This window comes from Dermochelys coriacea, chromosome 12, assembly GCF_009764565.3.
Source record: "Dermochelys coriacea isolate rDerCor1 chromosome 12, rDerCor1.pri.v4, whole genome shotgun sequence".
In the NCBI taxonomy this organism is placed as follows: Eukaryota; Metazoa; Chordata; order Testudines; family Dermochelyidae; genus Dermochelys; species Dermochelys coriacea.
In genome coordinates, this window is record NC_050079.1 from 40,949,271 (window position 1) to 40,972,787 (window position 23,517).

The 23,517-nt window shown below is 51.0% G+C and overlaps 1 protein-coding gene across 2 annotated transcripts; it reads left to right on the plus strand.

The window, feature by feature from the left end:
- Window positions 1–564: 564 nt before the first annotated feature.
- On the plus strand, window positions 565–23,161 carry TCF25 (transcription factor 25). 2 transcript variants are annotated; one of them, XM_038368596.2, is made up of 17 exons: window positions 565–881; window positions 2,347–2,421; window positions 3,782–3,906; window positions 6,145–6,210; window positions 7,668–7,750; window positions 8,392–8,522; window positions 10,018–10,117; window positions 11,878–11,971; window positions 12,716–12,808; window positions 14,023–14,128; window positions 14,551–14,710; window positions 16,187–16,274; window positions 16,883–17,041; window positions 19,773–19,863; window positions 20,574–20,653; window positions 21,363–21,435; window positions 22,914–23,161. In XM_038368596.2, the coding sequence occupies exons 1-17, from the start codon at window positions 630–632 to the stop codon at window positions 23,073–23,075; spliced, it is 1,938 nt and encodes a 645-aa protein (XP_038224524.1). In that variant the 5' UTR covers window positions 565–629; the 3' UTR covers window positions 23,076–23,161. The 2 variants fall into 2 exon arrangements, with proteins under 2 accessions (XP_038224524.1, XP_043350765.1); XM_043494830.1 differs by having other exon boundaries at window positions 831–881; window positions 3,786–3,906.
- The last annotated feature ends 356 nt before the right edge of the window (window positions 23,162–23,517 follow it).

Genomic DNA, 23,517 nt, shown 5'->3' on the forward strand with positions numbered 1-23,517 from the left:
GCCCCCACTCCGCCCCTGCTCCATGGCTGCCCCCAGCTCTTGTCTGCCCCAGCAGGGCTCTTTGGCCTTTGCTGGCAGAGGATGGCCTGGGTGGCCGGATCCCTCCCATCCCTCTGGCAGTGAGCAAATCGGGGGCTGGGCTGTGAGAGCTTCTGCTGCTGGCCCTGCCTGCCCGCCCCTGGCTCCCCCATGTTCACTCGGGACAAGTGAGTGGTGCCAGCGTTCCAGGTACCAGCCTGGACGTGCAGCCCAGTGTTTCCTCCCTTCCCCACCCCAGTGGGCATACAGCCGTCCAGGCTGAGCCCCGCTTCTCTCCTCTCATTTGTATTATGGTATTGCCTGGGAGCCCCAGTTCTGATCCAGGCCCCCATGGCTCCTAGATGAGACAAGAGAGAACAGATGGATGGGCAGACAGGGAGCAAAGAGGCAACCTTGGTGAGCATGACAGGCTCTGATCTCTGCACACCAGCAGCCAAACTGCTGTCAAGTTTCGTGTAGGCATCTACTGAATGGCCAACTTTAGCTTCTGCTCCTGTCACGTTGGCAGGATTTTTCTCTTTCTGTAGATGTGAGTAAAATACAGATCCGTGCTCCTGGTGTGCAGCTTTGTGCTGGTGGGAACCAAGGCAATGCAGAATCAGCCAAGTATCCATCCCTCTGTTCTCCCCAGATTCCTGAACCTTGTACCCCTGTCTGCACAGATAACCAATGAAGAATTGGAGGATGATCCAGGATCCAAAGAGGAGAGGGCAGAGTCCAGACTGGATGAGCAAGATGGCACAGGGAACAATGAAGAAGTTGAAACTGGAGAGCCAGAGACCGATGGGCAGAGAGCTGGAGAAGAGATTCGACAACAGGACCAGACAGTGACCAAACTGCAGGTACCTAGGAATGTTCAACAATATCCACACCTGCTAGGGACTGGTCATAATTATGAAGAGCTCTTACTCCCTCTTCATACTGGCATCGGTAGCTTCTTGCTTTACTGGGTTAGTGCATCAGTCTGTGATCTCTGGGGACCAGAATTCAAATAAGTGAAAATGACTGGTTTCAACTGAGATGCCATTTGTCCGCCTCCCCAAAGCACTGCATGCCTTGGCCTAACTGACAGTTGAAACAGGGTTGGAACAGCAGGGCATAGCTGTGTTGGGAGTGAGGTGCCCGGGTAGAGTAGTCTGTTGGGAGGGTAGTAGAATACCTGGATCAGGACATGGTGATCAGCTGTGAAGAGAAAGTTACTGTAGCAGTTACCTGACGTAAGTGGTTTGTGCCATTCTTACTAGTCCTATATTTTCATTAGGACTAAATTCATGCAAAATGTATGGAAGAGGAAAAAAATCCCTGGTAGCTTGAAATAGAAATTATTGTCCTTTTTCCCCTCCATTGGACACCTGAATTAGTTGTTGGGTTGCTTACAAGGACTGTTGTCTTAACAAAGTACACTGATGCATTTGCTTTGAAGATGCACATATGCAGAATTACATGAAGATTTCAAACAAGTACAAGGGAATAGAGGTTAAATACTGGGTTTTGGGGGGCTTGACAGTAGTGCTTTGTTGGGGGTTTTTGGTTTTGCTCTTAGATTAAGAAAAGTGAGGGGGATTGTCAGGGTTGGAGACGGAAAGTTCACTGTTGTATGCTGTGGGGGAAGCTCATAAGAGAAGGGGCAAGTTAGTTAAGTTAGTTCCAAATTACAAAAACTACATGAAATTTCAGAGCTGGTGGTTCTGGAGTGCTGCCTAAGCTGTGGATACATCTCCAGATACAATATCTGTGTGGAGCCAATACTCCTGGGAATGAGTTTTAACTCTGTGTGCCCTGGGAAAAGAGTACGCCTGCCTGCCTTCTTGGATAAGACTAGGTAGCACCATGAGCCTAAGTAGTTGTACCTAGACAGAGTGGAGAGCCCATATCACCTGTGATGTTTTCAGGCAGCTGTATGCTTCTGTGGTAATAAGTGATTTTTGAGATACCTTTGTAACATTTCTTTTGTTTATTCTTTCCTTTTAATTACCACTGAGACTTGGGGGAGCAAAGGGAGGTTAAAAGAACTTCCTCCAATTCTGAAGAAACCAAAATGTTCCTTACCTGATCTTGTATTGAATAATCAGACCCAGACACTGGTATAAGAATACTATGGTTTGCATTTAACCCCTTAAGGATGGGAATTGATGGTTGATGCATTTTGTGACCTCTTGTGCTCACCCTTCCCTAATCTTGTTCCCTGTTTCAAGTGCGACAGAAACGGCTCTTTCCTAGGCTGAGCCCATGGCAGCCTGTGTTCCTGTTGGAAATGCCACCTCCCTCTCATGCACTCACTGGCGCCTATTGCATTTATTTCCATAGCCTGAATCAACTAACAAGCCACGGAAGAAAAAGAAGAAACGGAAGAACAAGAGAACTGCAGCTGGTGAGACTCCGGTATGTCTGCATCAGATCTGGGATTTAGCCCCACCCCCTTCCTTCTCTCCAAGCTCGGGAGACCCCTGGGAGCGGTCGCCCACATTTGTGAAGTGCTTTGAGATCCACACACACAAAGTGCTACATAGTATGTTGCACTTATTTATTTGGAGGCTGAGATTCCTATTTCAAAACCTGCATTCATGTCGTGAGAGCTCAGCTGCAAGTTATTAAAGCAGGAACCATCAAACCAGCATCTTTCATCTTAATGACTTTTGTGGTGTAGGGGGATCCTCTGGGATCTTGCTTTTGTGCCCTTCCCTTTTTTCTTTCCCATATCCTCCCAGGCCCTGCATAACAGTGAATCTTCCTGCTAGGCAAGGCTAGACATCGCTCTCTCTAGTTGCCAGTGTTCCAGTCCCTGGCAAGAGGGTTCACTTGAGAGCAACACTGGTGTGCTGTCCTCTCACCTTGTCAGGCCTAGGTACTCATCCCCTGCATAGCAGCACACTACCATCACTGTATTGATGCCAGTTTGACTTCTAGTAGCAAAAGCACCACCAAGAGCAGTGGCTGGTGCCGAGTATAGTGGCAGCAAGTGTTTTTTGGACCCAGCGTCCTGTCCATGCAGCAATGAATGTGTGTGTGGCTGGGGTGGGGGAAGGGCACAGATTCAGAGTCTGACTAAACTGTCTCCTCTTAAGGAAGTGTGTAGGCTTCACTCTGAGCGGAATCAGGAGCCCTGTCCCGTGTGTATCCAATCCATTGATTGTGTAATTGACATCAAGGGACTGGCTGTGATCTGTGCAGTATGCAGTACTTCAGGGAAGAGGACAGTGTTCCTATCTGAAGCAGGCACTGATGGCTGACTGTTGTTAGTAGTCAGTATTTACGTAGCTTTTCATGGTGCTTTTGAGTTTTAAAAAACTCCTATAGTTGCAGCACCCAAGAGGTTATAATCTAAATCAAACAAATATAGAACATGGAAATAAAATCACCAGGGAGGTTACAACCAAGGGTTAAAAAAAGTACAAACTCAAACTTGTAGACACTAAGGCCAGAAGGGACCACTCTGATCATCCAGTCTGACCTGCCTAGCACAGGCCAGAGAATCTCCCCCAGTGACTCCTGCACTGAACCCAATAACTTGTGACTGAGTTAGAGCACTTGTTTTAGCACAACAGCCAGTCTTGAGTTAAAGACTAATGATGGAGAGAATAGCATGAGTCATCATGTAATGGACGAACAGCAAGGCAAGTGGGGAGGAGCAGCCAGCCCAGAATGGGACTTCATACAGAAAGGAAGGAGTGATCTGTTCTCTTGCGAGCTGGGGTGAGACCGATCCTTTAATGGTTGTGATGTCTTTGCATGGTGCCTTAAGGAAGATGATGACCTGGAAGACATTGACAGCATTCTGGAGAAAATGGAGGATTCCAGTGGGCTGTCGTATGAAACCAAGAGTGGTGTAATCGCAGACAGTCGGCCTCTGCTCTACGTAGAGCACAGGTAATGTGCATCACTGCCCATCTCCCTCCCGCTTTCTGAGGGGGCTTTCTTTGCTCATTGCTCTGAGGTCTTTGAGCGTGTAGGGAACTCCTGTCCCAAGGGAGCTTTGGGAGTCTTGCTGTCAAGTGCTCTCTCTGGCTTTGAGTTGGAACCATGCTGGAAAGGTGCTTCAGCATTGATAATTGAGGGCAGCTCATAATCTGACCACCTGTTGCTTCAGCTGAGTTATTGGTAATGCTTTTGGTGTTCCTCATCCCGGTACAGAGGCACCTCTGAAGAGCTGCTGCAACCTTGCAGGGTAAAGCACTACAACCAAATTAAACTGGGCAGCTGATTTATACCTTGCAGCTGCATCCAGACAGGTTATAATCTTCCTCATTCCAACAACACTCAGGCTATGTCTACACTATGCAGCTTACAGTGGCACAGCTGTGCCGCTAAAGCCTTGCTGTTATAAGGCATGCAGTGTAGCCACTCTTTTTCGGCAGGAGAGAGCTCTCCCACGACAAAATAAAACCATCCCCAGCACGGGGCAGTAGCTTTGTCCACACCAGCGCTTTTCATCAGTAAAGCTTTTGTCAGTCAGAGGGGTTTTTTTTCATGCCCCTGATCAACAAAAGTTTTACTGATGAAAGTGCAGTGTAGCCATAGCCTCAGTGCCAAGCACAGCATGGTCCATCCTCTGCAGGGGTCTGTATGGTACCATCATGGCCTCACAGAGCTAATACAACCAGCAGTGAACTTGTCCACGTGTGACCACCACCAAACTGGCTCATCCGCTGATCTCAACAAAAAGCTGAGGAACGAAATGGCCACAGATATTAGAGGGGTCCTGTCTCATCCTGGCTGTACCCCACTGTACAGTCACCAGCGTGTTGTGGATGGGTCCTATCACTGGATCCCATGTGCTTCCAAGCAAGGTGGATCAGTAGAGTCTAGTCACTGTTTCTAGTCCTGGGACCATCGGGCGTGCTCCCAGCTTCCAACCTCTTGTCTGACACCCATCTTTGGGACATGGGGTGCTACTACTCGGCCTCTCTAGACCCTGAACCCAGTGTCTGAGACCTGCTGAGCCCCCCAATCACTGACAGACTCCGTCAGAGTTCCCCCCACCTGTGGGCACCCTGGGCTTCTAGTTGAATCCCTTGGAAGACAGCATGGCACACAAGCTTACCCAAGGAATTTTGTAGTTGCAGCGACTTTACCCTTAAGACACTTGAGTTACAGATCTATGAAAACAATGAAAGTCCTAAGATGCCCTCTCCAGTGGTCTGAGCTCACCCTTCTTGTGAGTCCGAGGTTTCTCACACCTCTCTCTGCTGCAAGTCCTTATGTGTGGTGAAGGTCAGCTCCCTGCAGAACAGAAGTACCCTGCACTTAAATAGGGCCCCCTGAGCCATGTGCTCAGGCTGAGAAGCTACAGATCCACCAGGTGCTGGCCTCTCTCCCATGACCCCCTGTGTAGAAATGGGGATGGGCCAGTCATGGACAGACAGCCAAGTTGTTGGCGCCAAGTTGTAGCTTGAATGGTTGTTAGTATTAGTCTGTCAGCCCGCCGTGTCACACCTTTCCTGGGCCGGGAGCTGTCTGGAATGCAGGACAGTGGTTGGTTTTGGGTGTGTCCAGTTTGGTGCTGTCAGTGTCCAACATTTCCACGTACACAATGTGATAGAATTCATAATTCGACTCAGGCATACACTGCTGTGTCACGTGTCCCTTCCAGGCAGTGGGGTTGCTTGCCCATGCAGAATCTGCTGTGTGGATCGAGGACTTGTTCTCCAGGTCTGATAGATTCCTGTTTCCAGCAATTAATTCCAAAGTGTGTACACAATTTGGAAACTGGGGTCCTAAGTTTTTCTATTTAGGATCAAGCATAAGTATCCATAAAGCAGCCCTGAACAGAGGGTTCTCTATTGATGCTTTAGAGTCTAAATTAGTCTAAAGTTTAGACTAATTACATCAATTGCCCTAGAGAGGGCAGCAGTATTATTCCATGACTGAACATGGTCTTTGAAATGTGGCTATGATCCCTGTAGAATAACTGGTTGAATCTGAATCTTGAAACATCCTCGCATGGTCCCTAGCTTTGGGGTGTCAGATCACTGATCTGGGCATCAGTGCAGGAGTTTGAAAACAGGTGACTTCAATATTGGTAAAATGGGTGAACGCCGCTTCAGAAAAGCTTGCTCTGGGAATAATTCTTGGTGGTTTTCCTCACCTGTATCTTACGTTTTCCAGAAACTTGAATCCAGAGACTGAGCTGAAGAGGTACTTTGGGGCTCGGGCTGTTCTTGGCGATCAGAGGTGAGACCAGAGTTGCAATATTAACTATATTTTCAAAGCATGGGTCAGTCTCTCCATTTCCAGTGGTACCACAGACTGTATCTCCAACCCTTCTCCTAGACGGGCAGGCTAGAGAGAGTGCCCAAAGGCATATTGTTTATACCCCTGTTCCAGGGCTCCTCACTTACTTACGAGTGACCCTGAGGGAGGCAGAAATAATCATTTTTTTAAAAAAAGTGAAGCAATAGATGTTTGTGTGGAGGAATGCAAGACTTCATCCAGATTCACACCATGTCCTTGCTTTTGTTCCATGACTCTCCTCCCGTTACTGTTACCTGCACTGCGAAAGCACAGTCACTGTTCTGTGTCATTATGGGGCCCTCACATTTTCCTTGTTGTTCCTTTTAATTTTTCTTTATCAGTTCTTGCCGCTGTAGAATCTCTGCAGTTTTGTGGGGTGGGGTCAGAGTGGCCCAGTCCCTGCAGCTGGTCTCAGATACACTTGTGTGCTGTAGACCCAGGGAAGCTGTCCAGCTGTGCTCTGCATGTGCTGAACTTGTGCAGGTCTCATTATTTATTTGCAATGTGTTGGGCACCATTCCTGCAAATGAGAAGCTGGTGCCCCTGCTTCAAAGAGCTTGCACTGTGGCTGAGACACGTGCAGTACAGTAGGAGCGCAAGCTCAAAGCGATGGTGGTGCTAGCTGGAGAGGTCATCTCTGAGAGGCTCTGTGGAAGAAGGGTGCGCGTTAAGAAGGAATTTGAAGGCAGAGAGGAGGTGACTAGTGCAAAGGAAGAGGGAGATGTTTCCAAGTGTGGAGGATTGGCTGTGTTCCTGGAAAGGTAGCCTGGGTTTCTTAGCTCCCCCTTATCACTGATCCTATACACATCTAAGTGAGCTGTAGCTCACGAAAGCTGATATTCTAATAAATTTGTTAGTCTCTAAGGCGCCACAAGTCCTCCTTTTCTTTTTACGGATACAGACTAACACGCCTGCTACTCTGAAATCTATACACATCTTGTGAGTCCAGCCAGAGAGTTTGAGACCCGCTGGCATGGGTCCTGGAGAGAAGGTTGGATTGGACTGACAGTCAGGGGATGGCTCTGTGAACTGGGAGTGGGAAGCTGTTCCAGGGGCAGGAGGGAAATTGGCAAAAAGTGGGAGCTGGGGAAGGGAATCAATGGAGTGGAGAGGCTGACAGGCCAAAGCCTAGGTGGAAGCTGGAGTGCAGCCATGCAGAGCCTCGAAGGGACACCTGAGAATGTTCAACTTGATAAAACTACAGCAAAAAACACCTGAGCGAGGAGGGATTTGATTAATTTCCTAGTGCTGCAGTGAGATGAGATGTTGGATCTCTGTCCCAAATCCAAGCACTGGAGAGCTATCATCTGCTTCTGATCCCCATGCTGAGCTTTGGTCCTGTTCCATAGTGTGTGTCCTGTAAATAGAAGCCATGATGTAGTGTTTGGTTCCCACAGGCCACGGCAGAGGCAGCGTCAGTACATTCGCAGCACATGGCTGACTGCTCCCAAGAACACCTGGCCACGCTACAGCAAAGCAGGTACATTCTTCCCGGCTCTCGGGTGGGCCATCAGTCTCTCTGCCTAGTCCATGGGAGCACTGAGTTCCAGCCCTCTGTTTGGAACACGCCTCCACTTCCTGGTTTCGCCCACATGGCTCTTACTAGCGCAGGGTCTGTGTGCAGCCCACCCAGGCCAGGCTCCCCTCCCTGCTAGAACAGACAGGGCTGTTTGTCTTGCTGGGGCATGCCCTCCTTACTGCACTGCAGAGAGGCCTCTGAGGGCTCTCAAGTGTCATGCTGTATCTTAGTGTTTTTTCAGAACATTTTTTTCTCCTCTGAAAGGTCCTAAGGTACATTTGTTTCCTTCCTTGAAGGTTTCTTCCCTTGGATGGCCCTGCTGGCTGATCAGAGGCATGCCTGGGAGGGCCCTGCTGCTGGGGTTTTTGGAAGTGGGGGGGAGAACTTGGAAGCATTTGCCTTAAGGGGGAAATCGCCTAGATGAACTCTGAATGCATAGCTAGTCTGAAAACAGTCCTGTTGTGGCCCCAGTGATGTGAATGGGCTTCCTTCACCCTGTGCTACCAGCTGTGCGCGGGCAGTGAGAAGCTAATTCTTCCTGGATGGCAGAAGCTGCCTCTCTCTTCCTGAGGGAGCAATGGCTGTCCCATGTGCACCCCTAGGCATTGCCATGAGGCTGCTGGAGACAAGAAGAGGAGTCCAGCACTTCAAGTTTGAGCACCATCGAGAGTACCAGCAAGTGCAGTTCAGGTTCCTGGATGCGGTGGAGTCTCTGGACCCAAACAATATCGTGGTATGTCATAAAATAGGGATGCCCGGAGCGTAGCCACCAGGCCAGGTGCAGCCGATGGAACTGTACAATGCCACCTGCACCCTGTTACCTTGATTGTGGATGTGTGATGTGATGACTAAAAGTCCCAGCCTTCATTTTATTGAGCTATACAGCTAAGCACTGTAGGCTGAGACATGTAGTCTCCTGTGTGCCAACAGCTTGGCTCAAGAGTGGGGTGGGCAAACTTTTTGGCCTGAGGGCCACATCTGGGTATGGAAATTGTATGGCGGGCCATGAATGCTCACAAAGTTGGGGGGCAGGAGGGGGTGAGGTCTCTGGGGTGGGGCCAGAAATAAGTTCAGGGTGCGGGAGGGGGCTCTGGGTGGGGGGGAGGGGGGCTGAGGGCTCCAGCTGGAGGTGTGGGCTTGGGGATGGGGCTGAGGATGAGGGGTTTGGGGTGTAGGAGGCTCCAGGCTGGGACTGAGGGGTTTGGAGGGCGGGAGGGGGATTAGGGCTGGGGAAGGGGGTTGGGGCACAGGAGGGGCTCAGGGGTGCAGGCTCTAGGCAGCACTTACCTCAAGCAGCACTTACCTCCCGGAAGCAGCGGCATGTCTCCCCCTCCAGCTCCTATGCGGAGGCCTGGCCAGGCGGCACTGCACACTGTCCCGTCTGCAGGCACAATCCCTGCAGCTCCCATTGGTTGCAGTTCCTGGTGAATGGGAGCTGTGGGGGCGGCACTTGGGTGGGGGCAGCATGTGGAGCCCCCTGTCTGCCCCTATGCATAGGAGGAGCCGGAGGGGGGACATGCCGCTGCTTTTGGGAGCTTGAGGTCCGGATGTGGCCCAAGGGCTGTAGTTTGCCCATCCCTGCTCAAGATGGAGTATTAATTGGTGAGATGTGTAATCTCCCTGGACCACAGCTCTGCTGCTTGCTGATCCGTGTCATGCAGAGGAGGTGTGGGCTGGGACTCCTGGCAAGTTGCCAGCATGTCCCTGGGCAGATTTGAGGCCCTGTGATTAAGACAGTGGATGGTTCTACATGGAGCATTCATTCTAGGTAGCCGTTGAGACCAGACCTCCCGAATAAAGCTCTGTTGTCTTCACTCTTCAGCTGGGAAAGTCAAAAATACTGCAGAGGGGAAAGTGACCTTTCAGGGCAGGGTCTAAAATAACAACCGCTTTGTTTATAAAAACTAAATTGTATGGAAGAAAAAAAGTGTACTCTTTCCCTGGTATGTTGGTGGAACAGTCCCTGCACTGAAGTGTTATTGAGCGTGTCCAAGCTAATTACAGCGGATGGCACCATTTATAGCGCTCAGTAACAAGCTTACAGTGGAATTCTTCCGGGCCCTCATGCAGTATAATTGAGACATGTTTTCTTTGGAAGCCCTGCCCTAAATGAGCACATGTGTGCGCGTTTAAGAGCCTTTTTTTAAAGGGGCCATTGTCCAATAAAGAAGCAGCATGTTGTGTAAACACTTAATCCAACCCAGCCCACTTCTCCTGTCTGCATGTAGCTTTTGCTCCAGATGAACCCGTACCATGTGGACTCGCTGCTGCAGCTCAGTGAGGTGTGTCGAATGCAGGAGGATCAGGAGATGGCCCGAGATCTTATAGGTGAGAATTGGGAGTGAGGAACTAGTGGGCAGGTGATGTGGGACTGCATTGCTGCGTTCCTTAACAGTCCTTGTGGTTAGTGTCACAGCAGCTGAGAGAGAGGGGCCCTGCCAGTTCTACATTTCCTTATGATATCTGTGGCTTCTGGCTACTTATGCCAACGTAGGAGAGGTTGTGGCTCTCCAGTTTTCCTGACTTGTGAGCCAGCTCACAAGTCTCTATGGAGTTGTGACTTCCAGTCTCTCCTTGTCTCCTAGCTCACACAGTTCTTTCCAAAGAGTAGGTGAGCGCCATGAGTACTCAGCCATGCACCATCCAGCTAGTTACCTACGTTCACTGGGGAGAGAGGAAATTTAAGGCATCTCGCCATATCCCAGTGTGACAGAACACAACTGATCGGCCCCTGCTGCTAGAAGTTGTATAGGAAGAGCACACTGTAGGCAATAGCATTTGAGCTCTGCAGCATAATTACCATTTCTCATTAGAAACTGACTCTTCAAACCTCCCATACGTGACTGGTCAGTGTGCGGCAAGCCAAGGTGTGAACCTACAACACACCAGCTTGTCACTCAGTCACGTTCCATGTGGGTGCAGTTTGGTGGGTGCTGGTCAGTGGGAGGAGCAGGATTTGGCCAGACATGAGACCTTTGAGGATGACAGAGGGCAAAGGGGGACTGTCAGAGGACCAGCGCCTCCAGAAATCTCTGAGGAGGCTGGATTGTGATTTTCAGTGGATAGGAAATATAGCTGTTAAAAGGTCAGGGGGTCCGGAGTCTTCATCCAACCCCTTGGTGCTGGCCTGAAGCTAGTGGACCTGTATGGGTTGAGCTCTGGGAAGCATGTCTGATCTTAGCAAGCTTCTGGAGTGTAACAGGGTGCCAGTTCTAAGCCCTTCGGTAGGAATGCAGGGGTCAGTGTACTGAGACCTGGCAGTGGGATTCAGGGTGACTGCTGAGTCGTGCTGGTAGGCAGATCCAGTGAGGACAGAGGAGCTCTTAGATGGGGAGCTCTGGAAGGCAGCTTATACTGAGTTCTCTGCTCTGGTGTTTCATTGCCAATAAAACGAAACCTCAGAAAGGGGCAATAACTCAAGGTCCATGTGTGCCGCTGAGAGCAGGCTGGGGACTCCGGCTGGTCCGGGAATGTTTGAGTCCCCGCCGAGTGGAAAAGAGAGTGCTGGGTGTGATCCGCAGACCCAGACGTGTGCAAATAACGATAGTCTATCTTCAGCGAGACAGAGTCACTGGCGAGCCGGGGCAGTCCTGGGAAACCAGTACTGGGCTGCTGCCGATTGGAAGGTATCAGATGGAGGCGATACCAGGTCCCACGGGCTAGAACAGAATCTGCGGTTTTGAATCCCAAGATAGCTGTGCAGTTGGCTCATCCTTGAGCCCTGAGCCCAGGCCTCCTACCAATGAATTTTTGTTCAAAATCCTAGCACCCAAAACATAGTACTGGGGAAAGGTGGCTTGCCCACAGTCCTCTGTGCAGGACAGACACAGCCCTGCGGGCGTGTACCACTTGGCCCTGACCTCCACAGTAACTGGGTTCCCTCATCCTTTCGGGTCTGCTGAGACTGCCAAACTAGTCACTGGTGTGGCTGTGGCCCTTGCTAGGAAACTCAGACAGCATGGTCTGTGGGCCGTAGGCCCCTGAGCAGCCATTTGTCAGTCTTATCCGGGGGGCTGGATTTGACTGCCACATTGGGAAGTGGGGGTGAGGTGTGGCCATGCCCCTAATAGTGCTTGTGTTGTGTGCAGAGCGAGCGCTGTACAGTCTAGAGTGTGCATTTCACCCTGTGTTCAGTCTCACCAGTGGAACCTGCAGGCTTGATTACCGGAGACCTGAGAACAGGTGAGGACCTCCCAGCCTCTCCCTCTTCTGTGCGTGGGGTTGGGATGCGGAAATGAGATTCAGCCTAGAAGTGGTTCTGAGTGTGCTGTTCACCCTCACTTAATATCCAGCTAATCAGAGCCCCAACTTCTGCACCTGGGCAGGAAATCCGTCAGGAAATAGCAGACGGATGCAGAAGCTGCTTGCCCCTCAGTACCTTGAATTTGCTCATGCTTCCAGTTCCAACTTGATGTCAGACTTCTTTTTGTCACAATTCAGGTGCTTCTACAACTCTGACATTAGCACCCACCCCCACCCCTGCAGTTCTCCAACATCTGTAACTTGAAAGCCATGAGGAGCTTGTGGCAGCTGCTGTGACTGAGATGCATGTCTGCTGTAAGCCTGGGCAGTCAAATTGGAATAGAATCCTTGACTCCCTCTCCTGTCTTCCAGATCCCCTGGCCCCAGCTCTGTAACATTCTGGGGAGTATAGCCTGAGTTAGGATCCCCCAGCTCATCCCATTCCATACAATCCAAGAACTCAGGACGGAGACATGGACCAGTTCCTGGAAAAAGGAGTCAGGACCTGGCTGTCCACATTCCTGCCTGGAAGGTCTTCAGCTAGAACCAGATACCTGGATCTGCCCTTGGCATTCCGGGTAGCCGGGTTCAGGCCCAGTGTTTCCCCTTTTCAGAAGTAGCAGGGTGATGTGGTTCTTTTCTGCCAGTGTATTTTTCAATGTGTTTCTGCTTTGACCTTTGCAGAGCTTTCTACCTGTCTCTCTTCAAACACATGATCTTCCTGGAGAAGAGAGGCTGTCCCCGTACAGCCCTGGAGTTCTGCAAACTTATCCTGAGGTAAAGAGCGGTGCTGGGTCCTTCTAGTTTGGGTTCCCTTTGGGGAGTGTGTGCAGAATCCATACGGCATCCCCGTTGGGCTGGCACTGAGATTTCTGGTTGCCCACAGAGCGCAGGCTCTGAACACTACATAGGCCTTGTCTGCACCAGGCTTGGCAAAATTTCCCACTATTGCAAGTCCATCGTTGCCCAAAGGCCCTGGTGTAGATGTAGCCTGAGCCGTTCCATGGGGGCAGGTATTGGGCAGAAAGGAATCTCTCTTGCCTCATTGCTCTGCTGCTGCTTTTGACAAGTTGGAGGGATGCTGGGTGAGCCCACGCATGGCCATGGAGTTCAGTGCAGGCCTTGGCTGACGTTCCGCCCGGTGGTCTGGCTGATGAGATCAAGATAGAGCCTTGCACACCAGGACCTGTCATCCCAATGGGCTACACCTGTAATGATGAGTCTGGCTACAGTGTGCTCTGACTGCATGCTCGGCCTCCTGGCCATTAGCAGTGGGGTTCCACGGTGGTGCGCATCACCCCTATGCAGTGCGCTGGGCGTTGCAAGGTCCAGGAACCAGAGATCAATGTTGGGTCTGACAGCAGACTCTGCCGGCTGCCCGGGCTGTCTCCAGACTCTGTGGGACAATCAGCACGCTTGGCTATTCCATAGCTTCTGACGCCAGAAGGGACCTTTGTGATTGTCTTGGGTAACTGACCTGCATAACAGGGCATAGAATTTCCCTGAATTACTTCCTGCTTCAGGTGCAATAGCTGGGGTTGAACCTTTTTGATACCAGGGACCAGCTTGCTGCCTTCCTAAAGTGTCAGGGAGATCTTAGGACTGGGGCTGGTCCACGGACCGGTCGTTGAGAAACACTGAGCCAGAGCAGAACAATTTACACCTCACCTTTAGCACTGACAGGAAAATTGTGCTCTGTACCTGTACTTTTCTCTGCAGGCGGCTTGGACTCCCTTTTGGGCAGGCTCCTGCTCTGTCTCCCTCTAGGCCCATAGACTTGTTCTGTATCTGCCTGGTCTGAGTGGCCTTATTGTCCTGCCACATGGTAGCGATTGTGCTTCCCACATCGGTGCCATCCCATGAACCGTGACCAGTTTGTGGGGCTGGCAGGTTGAGTCTTAACCCAGCAGTCCGGTCTGATTTTGAGCAGTAACTCTCCCATGAGCTTTTGTAATGCTGCTCCTCTGGTTCATCCCCTCCCCCTCTCCTAGCCTTGATCCAGAGAATGACCCGCTGTGTGTGCTGCTGCTAATTGATTTGCTGTCGCTCCGAGCTAGAGAATACGCCTTCCTGACACGCATGTTCCAAGAGTGGGAGGTGAGTTGGCAGTCGGCTCCCCTGGCAGGAGGCGAGTGGGAACTGGACAAGAGCAGATTCCTGGGGCTCCGCACCCTCCAGTGACCTGTCTCTGCGAGCGCTGTGCTGAGAAGGGAGGGCAGCTGCACCATGGGGGACGAGGGCCAGGCTGCTTGTACCAGAACTGCAGACACTGACTGGAATGTACCATAAGATACCAGACTTGGCTCTCTTGAACCAGGGGTTCTGAGTGCTGTATAAGCAATAGTGTGAGTTTGGTATCACTTTGTCCATTGTACAGATGTGCACACTGAGGCACAGAATGGGAAGTAAGTCTCCGGAGGTTATGCAATGAGAGGTGGCACCCCCAGGAGTGTAACCTAGCAGTTTTGAGACTAGCACCAATGTTACCATTGCTTGGGAAATCTTTCTTCCATCTGCAGGGTCACCGGAACTTGTCCCAGCTCCCAAACTTTGCCTTCTCGGTTCCGCTGGCGTATTTCCTTCTGAGCCAGCAGGAACAGCTCTCGGAAGTGGAGCTAAGCCAGGCACAGGAGAGAGCTGCCAACCTTCTCCAGCATGCGCTGATCATGTTCCCGAGCGGTAAGTGTGGTGGCAAACAGCACCAGAATGTCTGGTTGAGGATTTATGCACACAAACCATGGCCAAATTCTCAGTGACTGAAGGCAGACATAGTATTCCTGTAATGAAGCAGATGGCACTGCCCCTTCTCAGTACAGAGATGTGGCTCTTGGGCACTAGGTCCCAAGATGCAGTGCAGCACAGTCCCTCAGGTCAAGGTGGAGTGTTCCATGTTAGGCCGTTGATTCCCAGCTGATGGTGAACATGGCCTTATGCCCATGCATCAGTTGGCAGTGGGGCTATAGAAAAAACTGTAGAACTTTGAGCAATATTTGGTCGCCTCAGCCTTCAGTATGTTAGAAAGGGGTCAGTAACTGTCCGTGTCTTCTCCCTACCTCTGCTATTCCCCTCCTAGCTTGCACAGCACTCAGTGCCTCTCCCCCATGTATAAATATAAATATCACATGTGCACAGGTTGGCGGCAGGAGCACAGATTGTGTCATCACAGGAAGATGCTTTGATCCAGATTTACTGTCTGTTCCCTCCGAGGCACCATTACACTTTAGATGCTCTGTATGTGGCTCCTGTCACTGTCACTTTCATCCAGCTGATGCTTCTGTTCCAGAGACTAGCCATGTAGCGCCTCTGGGCCAGGAGGGGACATAGATTGCCAGAACTGATTTGCCTTTGCCAGGCAGGAATATCCATCTCTCCCTGAACAAAGGGGTTCAGTTTGTGTTGACTCTTGACATAACCCATCCTTTCTGCTGCTGATCATGAGGATGAAAATAAAACCTGTATTCAAGTTCAAAGGCCGGCATTGTTAATTTCACAACATTGTACCTTTTGGCATTTCATTAAATGCTTATGCAAAGATCTGGACAGTGATTTAAAAAAAAAAAATTGAAACATTTTGTGTAGCAGATGTAGCATCACACAGATGTAGCTATGTGAACAAAGGTCAGGTTTCTGCTGTCTGCTAAATATAATAAAATGTGCAACAGAGTCTTCAGCCATAAAGTTGGACGTTGTCCTCTTTCTGTGTGTCTGGTGCTTGAGGCCTTGTCTACGCTTACCAGCGGATGAACTCGTGGTGATCGATGCATCAGCGGTCGATTTAGTGGGTCTAGTGAAGACCTGCTAAACCGACCGCAGATCGCTCTCCCGTCGACTCCGGTACTCCACGGGAACGAGAAGCGCACGGGGAGTCGACAGGAGATGCTCTTCTGTCGACATCGCGTAGCGTGGACCCCGTGGTGAGCAGATCTAAGTACATCAACTTGAGTTACGCTACTAACGTAACTCAAATTGCATAGCTTAGATCGGCTTTCCCCTGTAGAGCAGACATGGCCTGATTCTAGAAAAGCACCTGCTCTCCCCAGCTGGCCTTTGTCCCAGTTCTAGGAGCTCTTTGCAGCCACTGGCGCTGGTGACCTGTAGGTCTGGCAGTCCCTGTCTGTGGCGTGCTGAAGGTGGTCACTGATTTTTCTCTTGCAGTTCTTATGCCGTTGCTGGATCACTGTAGCGTGCAGCCAGACTCCAGGGTTGCTTCACATTCTGTTTTTGGACTCCAAGCTCAGATAAGGTAAGAACTGCCCAAGCTTTTCAACAGAAGGAATCAAAGCTTCACCTTGCAGTGCTGGCGGGTTTCTCAGCTCGTTCTTCAGTCTGCATTTCCAGGAACTGAGGAGAGGCAGTCCCAGCAGGGAGTGGGAGGGGGAGAGAGGGCTGTTTGCTTATGGGAGGCACTTGGGTAGCAGGCTGATGGGGACCCATAGGAGAACCCAGATAGATAATGCCCAGTAAAAACCCCCAGCTTAATATAGGTAGGCCATAGATTCATCTTGGGCCTTGCAAGTGTCCGTGCCTGCTGCAGCAGACACTCGTGTGTGCATGTGACCTGGGCAGGCTGTCTCCTCCCGGTGCTTGTCTGGCTCTGGGGGTTCTGTGCCCTGTGATCATCTCACTGCCTGGATCTCAGGGAAAGGTGGGGCGCTTTCTTACCCTCTCCCTGTCTGGGCTGTTTTGGGAACAGCACTCAGTCATTTGAGACACAGTAAGCTGGTGGAGGCTGGTGCAAATAGGAAACACAGGAGATTGCAGCTCATTGTTCAGTGTGAGAATCTGAGACAGGCCTCGGTGTAGGCTGGGGTGAGCAGTGCCTGCTGTGTTATAACACTCTGTGTCCCACAGCCAGCCTCCTGCCTTGAACCAGCTGGTCTCCCTGTACGTAGGAAGGACTCACTCCCTGTGGAAGGACCCTGCCATCATGGCCTGGCTGGAAACCAATGTTCATGAAGTATTAAGGAGGGTGGACACGAGTGATCCAGTGGTGGAGGAGTTTGCGCAGAAGTGAGTACAGTTGGCTGAGGCCAATCGCTCTTCTGTTCCAGGTAACCTAGAACCTTAGACCTTCAAGATGGAGGCCCTGAAACACTCTGATGAGGGGGGATCTAGATTTAGATAAAAGATTGTTGGTCTTGGACCCTATCCCAGGCCCAGAATGCTGCGTGCTGTCTGGCGTGTAGAACTGCACTGCACAATCAGTCTAGATCTAACCACGCCAGTGATAAGGTGCTGGAGGTGCTGTTCCCTGTGCTCCTTGGAACTTGCCTCTTAGCTGTGGAGGAATTCTGTGCCAAACTGCCGATAGCACCTTGGCCTCCCAGGCCTTTGAGCCCCTGAGCTGCACTGAGGCTTCGAACTTCCTTCAGCTTGTCCTTTAGAGTGTGTAAGGGCTGGGTCCTATCCCCTCAGGGTGGACTAGGGGGAACCCCCAAAAGTAGCCAGGATCAGCAGTATCTGAACTGCCAAGTACTAGACCAGAGGTGGCCAAACTGTGGCTCACAAATCACAGGTGGTTCTTTTACCATTAAAGTGCAGCTCGCTGAGCTCTCCCAACCCCTTTTATTCTCCACCTACTTGTTGGGGGAAGCTCAGGACCTCTGCCTTGCAGCAGGGTGGTGCGGTAGGGGCTTTTGCCCAGCAGGGTGCAACTGCCGAGGCTCAGGGCAGCAAGTGTGCCCTGGCTCTCAAACTTCTGAAGATTGTCATATGTAGCTCAGAGGGCCAGTAAGTTTGGCTACCCCTGCACTAGACAGTTTGCTTTTGTTCTAATATGATTGTCTCTGGATAGCAGACAACAACTCCCAGCTGCTCCTGAGACCTAGCTTAGCTGGACAAGGGCCGCCTGAGTCCAGGCAGCCAAGGAGGCTGCCGGTCTGGGTTCAGACATGTCCTCCTCCACCTCTTTCCCCTTTCACTGACCCCCCCGACCCATGCCTTGGTCTCATGGCTTCTCTCTCCCTCGCAGCTGCAATTCCCGCTTTCCTGCAGCAGTTTCAGGCTAGATTGTGCCTTGTTTATAGAATAAGTGGGACTTACCTTGTCCCTCATCTTTCTCGACAGTGAGACTGAGCTACTGGCGTTGATGAACCCAGTGCTGTCAGGCTACTCTTGTACTGTGTATGCAGCGCACTAGTGAGCTACCCAGTGTCATTACAAATTACAGCATGCACGCCTACCAAATAGCTCATTTCTCTGTCCCATCGGGGTTCCCTGGGCTGCTTCCCAGCAATCACATATCGCTACGGGTTAAAGCACCTTACCAAAGAGGAAATCTTCCCACCTCCAGTTAGGGTAGCACGTGTCACAGAGGCATAAATCCTTGGAGCTGTACAGACGTTTGTATAGACCCCAGTGTCCCTGCATTGGCCTGTAGGCAACTGTGTGGCGTCGCTGATGGCTGTATATCTTGTTGGACAAACAAAGGCTGCACTGGACTAGTGTTACTAAACGTGTTGATTACAGTGGTGCCTATGGCCAACTAAGAAAGGGACCCCATTGTCCAAGATGCTGGACAAACACTGGAGTAGCCAGTCCCTGCCCAGACAGACTGAGGGGTGGAAAGGGATATGTGCAGGCAGAATGAGCAATCGATGGCCTCTAGGATTCCTGATTTTTGTGGGATTACTTAGAGGAGTCAACTGAAGGGAAAGAGAAGTGAAGGTAGAGGGAAACACTGCCTGGGTCCTAGTGCCCTCCAGGGTTAGCAGGAGTGGGGTCACCTCTGCTGTTCTGGGTCTGGGGGAGGGATGGCCCCATTTTATGCTCTTGCCCAGTAGCTTCTGCAGGTACTCCCACTGGTGGGAGAAGCTTTGGCGCCAGGAAGGTGAAGTCTTAGTGAGATAGGGGCCAGCGTGGAGGTGAGCTGCGAGTCAGGGTTCTCAAACTTCATTGCACCATGACAACAAAAATTACTGTATGATCCCAGGACGGAGAGCCAAAGTCTGAGCCTGCCCAAGCCCTGATGCCCCATGTGGGGGGACCAAAGCCCAAGAGCTTCAGCCCCAGGCTGGGGGCCTGTGACCTGAGCCCCACTGCCCAGGGCTGAAGTCCTTGGGCTTTGGCCCTGGGCCTCAGCAAGTCTAAGCCAGCCCTGGTGACCCCATTAAAATGAGGTCCCAACCCACAGTTTGAGAATCGCTATATCTGTGGCTCAGTAGAAGGTCCCATTCTTTGCTTTCCTCGCTCTGACTCTCACCTGGCTGTCACCAGGGCCTGGGAATGAACCTGAGAAGCAGATGGATTTCCTGCTAGCAAAGACTGTCTGTGTAGGCCGCTCCCTCCTTGGCAGAAAGTGACCAGGCCAGCTTGGGGGAACTCTGACCTTGTCCCACTGCTGAGGGCCGGGATGTGCTCATCATAGACTGACTTGTGAGGCAGAGATGGGCAAGGTGTGGGTGGGGTGAGCACTTTGAAATAGAGATTGGAATGCAGTGGGGCACGAGGGGTGGGGCTGTTGGGGCATCCTGTTGGGGCATTCGTTCCTTTGAGGCCGCTTTGCTCCTTTGGTCTGGTGGGCCCGCTGGAGAGCACCACCCGTGTGGTATCTGAGCATATGGCCGCTCTCACCGGGACAGGTGCAGCCACTGAATGCCAGGCGAGGGAAGGTCTGATGAGCACGGCACATCCCATAGGAGGCTGGGATGAAGCTGATGCTGCCACCAGGGAATGCAAACCTTGTCAATGCCGTAGTGCATTGTGGTGTGCGTCAGTGACGCCCTTCCCTGTCCGCCCTTAGGCGCAAGGTGCGGTACCAGAGCGCCCCCAGAAACATCTCTCGCCATGTGATTCTCTCGGAGCTGAAAGAAGCCACGGCAGCATTGCCCCTAGTGAGTAAAAATGGGGCATTGTGTCCTCAGTGTCACGCGTGTGTCATGGCCCCCCAGGTGCTCCCTTTGTGCCCCCCGGCCATGTCAAACCAAGCCCAGTGGGTCTCTTCAACGGAGATGTTGGTCTCCTATACGTCTCTGCCTGTCCCATTGCTCCAGAGCAGGCTTCACTGCCTGCGGAGCACCCACAGAGAACCCCTCCTCTGGTAGCTGGGCATTCTGGGCCAGGCCAAGTGCTGCAGCAGGCTAGGGGGAAGCCAAGCCAAAAATAGGTCTCAGACTTAATAGCGTCACAAAGAAATAGCAGCGGCACCGCCTCGGCCCATTGCACCAAGGCATTGCAGTGTGTATTCCCTAAGCGCCTCGCCCCAGGGGTGGGCATAGGGGTGTGCAAAGGTGTGCTGCGAGTGTTTGATTTGGGGGGTATTTTTTAATCTGTTACTAAGGTACCATTCAGGCATACAACAGCCCATGGTGTCCTGGGACATTACCCAGACTTGTCCTGCTATGCTAGGGACAACTGGGACCATGACACGGCTGCTGTGATTGTCTTAATGCTACATGGGACTATGTGCCCAGGAGGACTTATTGTCCTAGGTCAGTTGTGTGCCTTCTCTGCCCATGCCGGGTGACATTGTTGCTCCATTAGACAGGAGGCATGAGAAGTTAGTGTTTTGACAGGGGTCTGATTTTTGTCCCTCTTTTTGAAGGAAGTGACATCCCAGCCCGTAATGGGGTTTGACCCCCTGCCTCCCTTGGACTCCATCACTTCCTATACAAGACCGGAAAGGTATTTCTCACTTCGGATTCGTGTCTGTCGGCATAGCTCAGCTGTTTGCTTTAATAAGTGCCGAGGCACACAGCGGGGTGGACGCTAACGAAACATTCTCGGGGCTTGGAGTGAAATCTTCCTCCATCTGAGAGCAGTAGAACCATTAGTTTGACTTGCAGCGCTCAGTGAGGTGTATGAACCGTACAGACAGGTTGTGTCCTGCCACTTTTGTGGGGCGGTCGCTGTCTGTGGGTCACCATCTGAGACAGTCCGCAGAGGCCACTCAGTATTAGCACTGCTTCAAAATGTCACTTTGCATCAATCTCTCTGATTGAGGCAGGGATCCCTCCAGGTGGGGTGTGGGATAGACGCCATGATGGCAGGCTGTTTTGTTTCGAAGCTGTTCTGTTGAGTGTCATGCACATTGCAGAGGTGTGCAGAAATCCGACCGCAGCCTGCATCCCTGTGGCAATGCTCCTGCCTCGAGTAGAGACTTGCTAAACTGGGGTGGTAGAATCCAAACAAAAGTGAATCTCAGCATTTTGTTTCAGGTAACCCTGCCCCAATCTGGCATTGGGCTTATGCAAAGCTGTGCATTGCTAGAGAACAAAGTGAGCTTGTACAGGAGCTGGGGGGTCTTCGTGCAAGGCTGGGATGAGTGTGGGAGAGTCAAATACAAATGTCCTTTGTTTCACTGAATGGGATTGTTTGGGTTTTTCTCTTCCAGGACAAATCATCCATCCAACGAAAGCACTTTATCTCTCTTTTTTCGATCATTGTTGCCAAATTTTACCTTACAGGTATGTTAAATTAATCTATAACTGCTGCACATGTGTACTAGCATGTATATGGAATTCCACACCGAACCTTCCAACACAGTGTAGTATTGTTCATGCACTGTTAGCTGGAGGTTACATGTGTAAACTACCACTTTTAAACACACGCTTTCAAAATGTCATTCAGTCTGTGTTTTCAAATACGAACACGGGGACGATTTTGATCTGGGAAAGGACCTGTCTTCCTCAGTTGCAAAAAGCCTTTTCATCCCATGTATCCTGGAACATCTACATTTAATGTCTTGTGTCAGTCAATTAAATCCGAAGGCAGCAGTTCGGGTTCTCGCCCTTTATAAGGTTTGTTTGCATGCAGAACGTGTGTGGGAATCTTCCTTTCCTTCAGTGTGTTCGAGCGTTCTCATCCCTGCAGCTGGTGAGGAGAGTATTCTGAAGAGCATAATTTAAAGACAGGTTGCTTCCATTCACCAAGAAAGCTGGGGAGGTCAAATCACGAGTGAGGAAGTGCCACAGCAGCAGTCATGTTAGCAGTATAACTACCATCTAATCCGAGAAACAAGGAGGCTGAGTCACTGTTCATGTTGAAATTTTAACTGCAAGCTGCACTAATTCTATAGAATTGCTTGGGTTTTTGAAGCAAAATTCAGAACTGTTCAGCTTATAGATCTCACCACTTTGCTGGCAGAGCTTGTGAATAGCTGTAACTAGCTTCTTGCCTAAGGACGCTGCATCCTGATTTTAGTGCTGAGCTTGTGACAAAATGTAACTGCGCACTCGCTCCTGTGTTTTCAAATGCTTTTTAGATTAAAAACTAGCAGAGACCAGTCTCGATGGTAACTATTCATAGGCCAGGCTAGGTGTTTGAGTTCCACCATATCAATTAGCCCCCTGGTAGTTGGGGGAAGACAACAGCTCCCTTTCTGAAGCTGAACTGTGCTTTTTTTAACCACCGTGTAATTAAACCAGCTGAAGGAATTTTGCACCATGGTTTGGAATGTTCTGAGTGTGGAAGTGAGTTTATAATAACCGGTTTTGCTCCCTTAACTGTAGCAGTTGCTGTAATAGTTGCTTGTGACTTTACAGCACTTCCTCAGTGCTTCACAACCATTAGAGAGCAAACTTCACAACAGTTCTCTTCCCTCTTGCTCAGATGAGGCACAGAAAGAGGACATGACTGTCCTTCAGAAATAGAAGTCACATCTCCTGACTCACAGGCTTGTGCTTTGACCATGCTTGCTTTCCCTAAGTGGTCTAAAATTCTGACACTCTCTTCCTCAAAAGCTGCTCAGGGGGCAAGTGCTTTGAGGCACAACTGAAATGACTGACTCATAGTGCAAGTCATTCATTGATCTTATACCCCAGGGCAGCCTGAAATCTGAATGCCCTGATTCTTGTGGGTTTAAAGGCCAAGCCGTTTTGAGCAGTTCAGCGCTGGGGGTTCTCGATCTCCCTGTTCTCACTACGTGCCTTGCGCTGTGTTGCAGGGGGAGGTCAGACAAGATGGAGATGAAGAAGCTGGAGCTGGGCAGGATCTAAACCAGGGTGTGAACAGGCTAATGGCAGCCATGCGGGACATGCTGGCGAATATCCAGTTCCAGGAACCTCCGCGAGACGAAAATCCCGACGGAGACGCGGACTGGGATTGAAACCAGACCAAGCCCTTTCCCCACACAGTGCTATGTAATTATGTTCCTGATTTGTGGTGCAATGTAATAAAGTCACACAGAGCAGAGAGGCCGGGTCCTTGACGTTCCCTGCTGCTTTATCCGTGGGAAATGGGCCCAGTGTTTTTCTGTATTTAAAAAGCCCTTTTTAGTCTCTCCATAACTTCCAGCCTGCTGGAGCTGGAGTCCTCTCGGGATACTGCTTTGGAGGGGCGAACTCCAAGTCCAAACTGCTGCTGTCCCCTCCCTCCTGCCCACCTTCCATGCCACACACAGGTCTTAATGTGTAAGATCCCCTTGACCCTCGATTGCTACTGTCCTCTTCCACAGCTGGCAAGTGGTCAGGGTGACGACTGGCTCCATGCTGCCTCTTCTCTGCCCCTGCGTTTTCTGCCCCCACACTGGGCATTGTGTGAGGAGGAGC

What these genes read in the sequence shown, in the direction of transcription:
- TCF25 (XM_038368596.2), top strand. Translation starts at nt 630, where the DNA reads ATGCAGAATCAGCCAAGTATCCATCCCTCTGTTCTCCCCAGATTCCTG. An exon ending in TACCGGAGACCTGAGAACAG is followed by an intron (nt 11,972 to 12,715) that starts GTGAGGACCTCC and finishes TGACCTTTGCAG; the next exon opens with AGCTTTCTACCTGTCTCTCT. An exon ending in GGACTCCAAGCTCAGATAAG is followed by an intron (nt 16,275 to 16,882) that starts GTAAGAACTGCC and finishes TGTGTCCCACAG; the next exon opens with CCAGCCTCCTGCCTTGAACC.